This window comes from Puntigrus tetrazona, chromosome 3, assembly GCF_018831695.1.
Source record: "Puntigrus tetrazona isolate hp1 chromosome 3, ASM1883169v1, whole genome shotgun sequence".
Taxonomy (NCBI): Eukaryota; Metazoa; Chordata; class Actinopteri; order Cypriniformes; family Cyprinidae; genus Puntigrus; species Puntigrus tetrazona.
In genome coordinates, this window is record NC_056701.1 from 29344394 (window position 1) to 29355375 (window position 10982).

At 36.6% G+C, this 10982-nt stretch overlaps 1 protein-coding gene across 1 annotated transcript; it reads right to left on the bottom strand.

Annotated features, from left to right (window-relative positions):
• Nucleotides 1–3341: 3341 nt before the first annotated feature.
• LOC122334704 (NACHT, LRR and PYD domains-containing protein 3-like) lies at nt 3342–10776 on the bottom strand. The gene is given in 8 exon segments (XM_043232686.1): nt 3342–4257; nt 4260–4325; nt 4423–4469; nt 4768–4941; nt 5914–6087; nt 6735–6905; nt 7796–7969; nt 8723–10776. Coding segments are annotated over 8 exon segments (2955 nt in total). The 5' UTR covers nt 10369–10776; the 3' UTR covers nt 3342–3754.
• Nucleotides 10777–10982: the final 206 nt, after the last annotated feature.

Below are 10982 nucleotides of genomic sequence, written 5' to 3' on the forward strand. Positions count from 1 at the left end.
GATATTTCTGTCTTAAACCTGCAACCACTTCCTCATTTAAAACATCCACTGGAAGTGTGGAGACACTTGTAACTTCTAGTGTGAAGCTCCTGGAATGGATTTGGTAAGCAATCATTTGCTGGTGTTTAGCAGCCAGTGTGAGTGTTATATTTTTAAAACAATTTGTGTGGCGAGCAACTTTCTTAAAGAAACTATGTTTCGCCTCAAACCTTATAGTCCACTGCCCTTCTAGAGGTCCAAACAACTGAATCATTTGCGGATAATGCTCCACATGATGTTTAGGTAACAGTTGTGCTGGAAAAGGTTCAACAAATCTGTGTCTGTGCTCAACAATTTTGCAGTTTAAGAAGGCTATTGATTCTTCATTATGGTTAGGGGCGACTGCAAGTTCAACTATTTCTTTCAAATCAAGAAGTATAAGCCAAGTTGTTTAGAGTATCAAGAGACAGATACTTCTTGGAAACAAAGTCTTTCAAGCTTAGTGCAACCTCAAATGGGACAATGCCCTCAAACAAGTCACGTGCAATGTCAGATGGATAGCCTCTAGTAACATGAAATGAAAATTCTCTGTTAACACACAACCTCTTTTTAATCCACAAAATGCAGCAGAGTTTTCTTTTGCAGATGCAACATGTGAACCATGAATTCATCATGAAAGGGCAAAGTCCCCAGTCTGAACAGATTCAGCCTGGATCTCCAATCTCTTTCCTATGCAAAACCTGCAGAAGTACTCACCAGAGAAGCTTTCTATGAAACTTGCTAAACTGTGGGCCCCTAAATTATCTGTAATGACAGACTGGACTGTGCCTTTCACAAATCGTCCAAGCTCTGGAATGTAGACACCATGACTCTCTAAATTAGCCAATTCCTGTAAAAGGGGCTCCAAAATTGTATCATATCCAAATGATTTTACATGTTTGGTCTTGCATAAAACTGCTAGATAGATGAAAGTGTGGAGCTGCATCCAAATTATTCATAATCCAATAGACCCCACAAAGTTTATGCCTTTTACGTGAGGTGCCTAAAGGGTTGCTGAGCTCAAAATCGTCAATGTACAATCCTCAAAAAAAATGGGTTTTCCTTGCAGTAAAGACAATCTCTGATAGACTTATATAGCTGTTCTTTCTCTACCCCTGAATCAGTTTTCTGTCTCTCATGTTCACCAGTAACACACTGTAAAATATCACTGCAACTAAACAACAGCTGAAGAGAAGGCAAAATTGGTATAAACTGGTCTTTTGACTCTTTTGATCAAGGATAAACTCAATTGGCTCTACAACATTTACATGTTCCTTGTAAAAGTGTGAAGTAATTAATCAACTGCGGTGGCTGGGACATGCAAAATGTTAAATAAAACAAGGGCAATATTAAGAACACTTGCCCTAGAAATATCTTCATCATTGCCAGCATCACTGCATGACTCTAACACAGATTCAGTTGAACATGTGGGAAAATCAATGGGAGAACTGGCCGACTCCTGACAGTCTGCAGTGATTGTGATAACATTCAATTTAAAGTCAGTTAGAACATGTGGATTGTGCTTCCTATTTCTGTGTGTATGAAATGTGTTATAAATGTTACTTTTAAATGTACTTTTAAAAATACAAAGGGCACAATTTCATGTTTATGCAAATGTTCATTTAGATGACTGAAGTAATCTCTTTCATTTGACTCAACGCATGTGCACAGCTGACATGAAAATGTGGCTAACTGATGTTGTTTTGAAGATGACTGATCGCCGTGGGCACGGTATATATGACTTAGGATTTAAAAGAGCAAGGACAATTACTGTATACACAAGGATGCCTGAACCTAGCTCCAGAATGTCCATGTTTGAGCTTAGAATTAGTTTCAATAACTACCTGGATACTTCTGTACCACACACTTTACATTGCCACATTTCCAAGACTCACATACCTAAAAGTAAAAAAAGAATGCAAGAACATTAACACTTTTACCAAGTAAGTGAACAAGTAAACTTTTGTGTGTATGAACACACTATATTTAGTTAAATAAAACAACACTTACTGTAAGTGAGTGCCCCAAACTGAGACAATGTGGAAAGTCACAATGATGAGGTCTCTGAAATAGTAAAGATGTGTCACGTCTCTGGACTTTGTTATGGTTTTTGTCTCGTGCCATGTGCTCCCTGTGCCCTGCCTTCCCTCCATGTTAATTATATCATTGTCTTCAGCTGCGTCTTGTTAATTTACCCTGTGTACTTAAGTCCTGTGTTTTCAGTTCAGTTGGTCCGATCTCGTCCGTATTTACGTGTGATATTGTCCTGCCTGCCTGCCTGCCTGTCTGTCTGTAATTTTCATTTCTAAATGTGGATTAAAATGCTTTATTTTCATTTATATTAGTCGTGTGCTCTCCTGCTTATCACACCCGTGACAAGATGACATATAATTTGAGTTTTTATAATGAAATCACAACTTTGCAACCTTTTGTATACTCATATAACTAAATGTCATCAGAGAGACAAGATGAACACTGTACATGAAGGAAATTAAACGAGTTTAGTTATATTACAAAAAAAAAAAAAAAAAAAAAAAAAAAATATATATATATATATATATATATATATATATATATATATATATATATACACACACATACTGTTAGTAACTGATTGACCTTTATGATTGACCTCTATGTGAAATGATGTCACTACGATGTTTCTGTAAAATTACAAACGACAAAAATTACATGACGTTACATGAAAAGACTTCCTGGACACGAGTTTAACATGACATGATCCTACAAACGTTTACGTGTCAGTTTCTAGTGTGTGTTTGTACAACTATTCATCATATTTGAAAAATGATACATACTCAAACGATAGTAACGTTACATGTTAGCAAGGGCGGAAAATATCTAACGTTAACTTAGTTCATTCACCAAAAGTGCAGTTACAGTGAATCAATATCAATTACATCAAAGAATCAAATCATAAAAATAGTTTATGTTTAAGTATGCATCAATTATGAATGAAGAAAATATCTTACCTTGTATAATCTCCTGCAACACATTAGGTATAGTTTATTTAATTTGATCAGGTTGGTTTCGGATCCATTACGTTCATGTTGAGAAAGCGTAATTCGTAATAATAGTTATTTTATAGTTTTTTTTGTTTTGTTTTTTACATATACTTTATTTAAATTGTTTGCTTTATTTCAAGCATGGGCAATTGAGTGTACTGTTGTATATAGGTTACGCTTTGTTTTTGTTGTAATCTTTTAGTTTATGTTTTATGGACCCTGTTAAAAATTTGATGTTACATCTCAAAGGGGTTTCTATCTATTGAATAAATTCAAATTCAAACAAACAGCCCAAGTATAAAAGTTTAAGAAAAATCTGCATCTTTATTGCATTCTGACTCCACACAGATTACAATAAACCCAACCCCAGAGTACTTCAGAACAAGAAAATGACTGAATTACAACAAAAAATGCAATAAAATGATAGTTGAGCAGCACTATTTAAACATTGTGAATATGTACTCGAGATACTCAAATTGACCCATCAGCCCCACAATGACTAATAGACTTTAATCACTATCCAAAATGTTTGGCTGCAGAACCAGCCATCAGAACATAGCCATCATTTCTTTACATGCGTCACAAGCTCAATAATTTGTGGGACATGCCGTTTTCACAGAACTATCCTATTATGCCATTGTTTACTGTGCTGGTACCAGAAACAAGAACAAATAAGTATAGGTCGTTGACCTCGGCATGTTACTTACAAAATGTCAGTCATCTGTATTATTACCCGCAGGGTTATCAGACTGACACAGAGATAATGTGGAGTTAAATGCATAAGCTATAAGCCCGAATCCAGCATAGAGAGGTTCTGTGAATGTGTTGTTGAATGTGTGTATGTGTATGAGTTTGTGTGCTTTAGAAACATCGTAGAAGGACAGAATGCCGGCTGACACATCCACATATACTCCTATTCTATTAGAAGAGCTTAAAGAGACATGCGTGTCAGTGGCATGATAATTGTACCAGGCACAGAACGTGTCATACATGCAGGCCAGACACCAGGAGTTATTATTGAATCCAAACCAGCAGTCGGCACGCTTTCCTCTCCTGCCGATGCCTTTATATGCCACAGCGATATCTGTGTGTCCACTCCATTCAACCTCCCAGTAACAGCGTCCAGACAGACTCTCTCTACTCAGAACTTGAGGAAGCCTTTCAAATCTCTCTGGATGTTCAGGATATGCCTGTGTCTCTTCCACATATGTCACCTTTTGTTATCTTCAGACAGAATGAGGTCTTTGTTGGCTGTGATTGGATCCAGTGTGAGATCACAGAAATCTGAACACGAGAAGAGACTACATTTATAACAAGACATTTTACAAAATGTGGGTTTGTGTATTCGTGTGTGTGTGTATGTGTGTGTGTGTAGAAATACATTTGTGTAGTCCTGCTTTAATCCTGAACTCCCCTCCATGATCCATACTACAAAACATACACAGATTTGTTTCGGTAAATTGTGCTTTCCATACATTTTAATTAATGCATTATTTAGTATGTTTACTAATTTTCCTTGGTGAGACTATTGTCTACTTTCCACACTGTAGCTAGTTTTAAAGTTTTCCTGTCCTGGTGGGAACATTTAGACCTCACAATGCAAGTTAAATCTGCGTATACATATACACAGCAGTTGAAAATCTTTCCACACTGAGCGTGATGCAAAAAAGAGAGGCAAATAGCCAATAAATAGCTTTCATACTGAGACTCTTCCTGGTCAACATACTTGAGTTTATCCAGTCTGTATTTTGCATCCTCCAGTTTTTCAGAGAGCAGATTGACTCCTGAATCTCCTGGGTGATTGTAGCTCAGATCCAGCTCTCTCAGGTGTGAGGGGTTTGAACTCAGAGCTGAAGACACATAATCACAGCCTTTCTCTGTCAACATACAGCCAGATAACCTAAAACACACAGCAACAGTCCACATCACATTAGTTTGGCAATCAGACATAATTTTCAAACAAAATTTACTCGCCTTGGTAAGTAATAGTAGACTATTAAAGAACGGCCAATCAGTTAAAAAAATAGCTACCCAATTAAACAAAATAAATAAATGATTGGGTTGACAAAAAACTGGACTGTGTTTCAAATTTTGTTGCTATGTACACCATGGGACATACAAATAAGTTGAATTGCAAAGACATGAGAGAGGTATATATATATTTTTTACTGTCACACCATAGAACACACAGATACGTCAACTACCCATATCAAAGAACACACAATTATTATATATACTGAGGTCTTATGAAGTGAAAAAAACCTGTGCAGGAAACTAGACACTTACAACAATATTACCTGTAATCCATAGACATATAATACAAAGCGATATTTGGTTCATGAATGAATCAGTCTTTTTCATACACAGTGACATAACCAGTTCACCAAATCAGACGTAACTGTGTGAAATTGTTTGCGGCTCAAGCAGCTCAAATGTACAAAATTAGTCACCATAAACACATTTTTAAAAATGTATTATTTTATTATTGTAAATTCTTTAACAACTTTTAAAGTCAAGTTTGATTTTCATATTGACCATTTCATTTCAGTTTTTGCAAAACAATTATTTTCTTTTTCTTGTATTACACTGACATCAGAAAGACACTTCCTTGTTGCTGGTAGTATTTGAGAAACATTAAAAGTGAATTTTTATTACTTGTGCAATAGTGATCAGTGCCAAAAACACTGGTATCAGTATTGTTGACCATTAGGAAAGTGTCAATATTAGCCCCAAAAAATGTAATTATAATGAAAAACTGGACCATATACAGCAACAGATCTTCTGAGGCACTGCAGAACTAAAGTGAAATTTTTTCGTTTGATTACAGTAATTATTTTTCTGTATTATATATCTTTTCTATGTTCTCAAATACCTCAGTATGTTCAGTTGACAGTTTAGATTCTTCAGGCCAATAGAGAGCAGCTTAACTCCTGAATCCTGTAAGTCATTGTTGCTCAGGTCCAACTCTCTGAGCTGAGAGTCTGATGATTGTAAAGCTGAAGACAAACTTTCACAGCACTGATCAGTGAGAGTGCAGAAGACCAGTCTGAAAAGAAAAACAAAGCAACATCAAAATAGATGACTTATGTTATGATTGTTTTAATTGAGTTGCAGTGTTAGACAGCAACAAAGTATTTTCACGATTCCTCTGGATTTGCCATGCAATATCTCTGACGTTACACAGCAGTGGCCAGTAAGTTAGGCATTAAATATAAATATAAACAAATAAGTGGACAGTTCCTGAGGAGTTACCATTTAAGTACACTGGTATTAGAGTGGTGCACCAACTCCAACTCCAGATCTATCTCATCCCACTTTACATATCCCTAAACCTATCCCTTTTCACCCCCTGAATCCCATGTCCACTCTAAACATACCCATTACCACCACATAGATCAGCTCTGTTCCAATTATGCATACTGTCATACAAAATGTATACAACAAATAAGTACAATGTACATATTTTGTACAGCAAAACATTCTTGGTGCTATTGAGGTGGGATACAGGTAAGGTTAGGGACAGGTTTGGGAAAAAAAATGCTGGTATGGGTAGGTTTAAGTTTAGGTTAAAGTGGCTAAAGTAAACAACTAAACAATTTCTATTCTGGGACAACCTTACTACATTTCTCCCATTATAATCATTAAGGCTGAGGTTTAACAACATTAGTAAATATGTGATTGTGAAAGTCAAACCTTAGTATATTCAGTTTACAGTTTGAATTCTTCAGTCCAGCGGAAAGCAGATTCACTCCTAAATCCTGCAGGGCATTATTACTCAGGTCCAACTCTGTTAGAGAGTTTGATGACAGAAGAGCTGAAGACAAACTTTCACAGCACTGATGGGACAGATGACATCTAGCAAGTCTAAAGAATGACAGAGAATAGAGAATGACAGTGCTTTATGGAGGAGAGGGATGGTTAATATTTTCTGTGTGCATGATAATTTTGGTAAGATGAGAATGGGATCACATAAGAAAAGTTTGTTAATCATCCTGGCTTAAAAAAAAAATAAAAAAAAAGAGATAGTTTAGTGCAGGGATTCTGAAATCAAACTCAGTTTCTGGAGCAAAGCTTTATTGTGTTGAGTTTTAGTAGTGGTTGATTGTCATCGTTGTTGATATTCATATTTTAATTCTTGTGGGTTTTTTTTCCCCAATTGTCAGCGATGTTTAACATCATGTATAACAGACAGTTCATTATTACAACATCACGTTGTAAAAAAAGTCAACAAGAAGGTAAAATCTGTGAATATGGTAGATAATGATGGACATATCACTAGTAAAAGAGAATTAACAATATCACAATTTTTTTTGCCATAACAAATGTGTCTTAAAACACATTTACAGCAACCAAAGAACAAGTCAAGGTTTAAGAGTCAAACTAAAGCTAACACTCATCTCCATCATGGTAGTGCCCAACAATAAAAAACAATATCAACAACATTTAAATCTCTATTAATTCTCATTAAGCATTTCTGTAGACATCTGACAAAAATAACACCAGTCTGGTTAGTAATGTGTGAAGCTGGTAATGCTGATTTAGGAGTTGTTTAATCGGATCTTGCTGAATGATATAATGTCTTTATTTCAATTGATTTAATCTGTGCCTGAAGGCAGCTGTAGTTGTTGTGTTTCTCTTTCATTCAGTGATTTCTGGCTGTGAGGCAACAGTGCTACCAACTGAGACATTATGTCATGCCAAAATGGTAATGTAATGGGTTTCAAGAATAAAAGTGGTTAATGTGGAAGTCAAACCTCAGTATGTTTAGCTGACAGTGTGAACTCTTCAGTCCAGCAGCAAGCAGCTTCACTGATGAGTCCTGTAGGTTATTGTTACTCAAGTCCAGCTGTTTCAGGCAAGAGTTTGATGAGCGTAGAGCTAAAGACAAACTGTCACACTGCTGAATAGAAATACGCATTCTACCAAGTCTATAATACAAAAGGACAATGAGAAGAAATGAATGTTTAAAAGTGATGTTTCCTATATTCACTGCATAACAATGTTAAATTTTATAAATTCTGAAAAAGGAACTTGAGGTACAATCTATATATGGCGATTAGTTGAAATGTAATTGATTTTAAACACCTTATCTCACAGCTGTGTTTCTACTGTCTGCTGTTCAGCATGCTTTCAACTGCAGGGTTATTGTAACGTGGTGATCATGACAACGGAGTTGAGGAAACCAAATGCAGGCTTTATTACAGAGTCAAAACCGGCAGGGTCAAACACCAGCAAAGGGTATATCCAGTAAACAAGCGAGGGTCAGGGTAGGTGGCAAAACAATAAAAACAAAAACTATGAAACACAGAACTAGGTACTACTCTAAAGGAGTTCATGGGCAGTCCAGCTGATGATCATGATAATTATGAATTTCTTAATGCATTAGTTTGAGTATGAAAAATAAACTGATATAGGTAATATTTTAGTTTAGGGGCCAATTCTCACTATTAACTAGCATGCATATTGCTAGCATACTGGTTGTTCATTAGTACTTGTAAAGCAAGTATGAATGCCATATTCTGCATGACCACATTCTACAACCCTAATCCACCATATACTTGATCTTAACTACCTTACTGGCTATGGGTATGCAGCAAATTAGGAGTTTATTGAAAAGAAAAATCCAGATTCAAAAGTTAGTTAATATGTTTCTGCCTGTAATGATACAAATTAATACTCACAGAGCTTTTGTGCTGTTTATCACAGCTGGGATCAATCTCCATCTCCCCTCCTCTGTTGTTTTGTATTCCATAGGGTTAAACTCATCCAGCACCTCCTCTGATATCTGAAGCACAAAGGCTATCACTGAACAGTGAGCAGAAGAGAGATACATATCTGACTTTTTGTCTGATTTCACAAACTCCTGAATTTCTTGATACAGAGTCTGATCATTCATTTCCAGCAAACAGAGGAACAGATTGATGCATTTGTTGACTGAAAGATTGTCATTTGTCTTGATTGTGTTCTGAATGTACCGCTTGAATCCTTTGATGTTCTTTGAGTTGTCCTCTGTCTGTGACAGTAGATCCTTTAAGAGTTCCTGGTTGGAGTCTAGTGAGATGCCCAGCAAGAACCGCAGAAAAAGATCCAGGTTGCCATTTTCAGTCTGATTAGTCTTATCAGCTGCTAATTTTAGTAGCTGAAACAAAGGAATTTTCTTAGATCTGCGCCTGTTACTCTTTGGTCTGTCCTTCTCATTTTTATCATCCAGAAACAACTGTAACGGCTCCATGTTGTTCATCACATGACAGTGAGATACATACAAAGCAGCTAGAAACTCCTGAAAGCTCAGATGGATGAAGCTGTAGACTTTCCTTTGATGAATCACAGATTCCTCTTTAAAGATCTCAGTGCAAATCCCAGAATACACTGAGCCATCAGTGATGCCTATACCGCTCTCAATTAGATCCTCCTCAGAGAACATGACATTGCCCTTCATCAGTTGTTTAAAAGCCAGTTCAGCAAGTTTAACGATCACTTCTTTGTTGTACTGCTGTTGGAGTTTCTCTGGATCTCTCTCTTCATGTTTTTGATTTCCCACATTTATCTGAGAGAGTAAGAAGTGAATGTATATTTCAGTCAGAGTTTGCGGGATTTCTGCATTCAGATCATCTTTCAGGAGCTTCTGCAGCACAGTGGATGAGATCCAGCAGAAGACAGGGATGTGGCACATGATTTGGAGGCTTCTTATTCTTGTAATGTGTGAAATTATTCTGCTTGCTTGATATTCATCACTGACCCTCTTCCTGAAATATTCCTCCTTCTGATGCTCATTAAATCCCTGAATCTCAGTCACACGGTCAATATTTTTGGAGGGAATCTGATTGGCTGCTGCTGGTCTTGAGGTGATCCAGATGTAAGCAGAGGGAAGCAGATCTCCTTTCATGACATTTGAAATTAACATGCCCACTGATGAAGTCTCAGTAACATCAGAAATTTTCTCACTGTCTGAAAATGTAAGCTTAGTTCTGCTTTCATCCAGACCATCAAAGATGAACACAACTTTACACTGCTCATAGAACTTTGAGTCCAGATCCTGAAGCTCAGGATGAAACTCCAGCACAAGTCTATGAAGACTGTACTGATGATGCTGAATCAAGTTCATCTCTCGAAATGGAAGCACAAACATGAAATCTACATCCTGATTGGCTTTCCCCTCGGCCCAGTCCAGTATGAACTTCTGCACAGAGACTGTTTTTCCAATTCCAGCCATGCCTTTGGTAAGAACTACCTTTATTTTGCCTTTCTTACATCCTGGTCCAGGTGGGTCTTTAAAGATGTTGTTGCAGTTGATTGAAGTATCTTCTAATCTTGCTTTTTTCTCCATGCACAACACTTCATGTTCTTCATTCACCCCTTCATTTTCTCCATGTATGATACAGAGTTGTGCATAGATCCTGTTCCTCTCATAAACGCTGTCATACTTGTTCTTCACGCTAATTTTGTGTTGATCTTTGGCTCTCTGTAGTTCATAATCTGCTTTTTGGTCAGTATCCTGCTGCAGGATAGTTTGATCATCCCTATCCACACAGTTGAAACAAGAAGAACACAAATAATGAATTAGTATGAGCAGTACAATCTTCTAGTGAACCCATGTGACCACCAGCCGAGACACAGTATTTTGATAAAATATTTCACCGTAAACTATTTGATATAATTTTGCTGAGTTCGATTAGGTCCTGGGTTAACATATTTTGTTGATCCTGGAACAAAATTTTAATCCAAAAATTTAGTCTTGAGCATATCTCTACACCTAAACCTAACCTAATGCCTAAAATCAAAGGAAATGATAAATGAATGACACTGATGTACAAGCACCAAACACTGATTGTAAGCCTAAACTTCACAAAAACTACAGACTTATTTTTTTTTTTTTTTTATCTGCATGTTAGTATAGAAGTTTTCAAAAGCTTGTGTGAATAACTATAGATTTAAATTCAA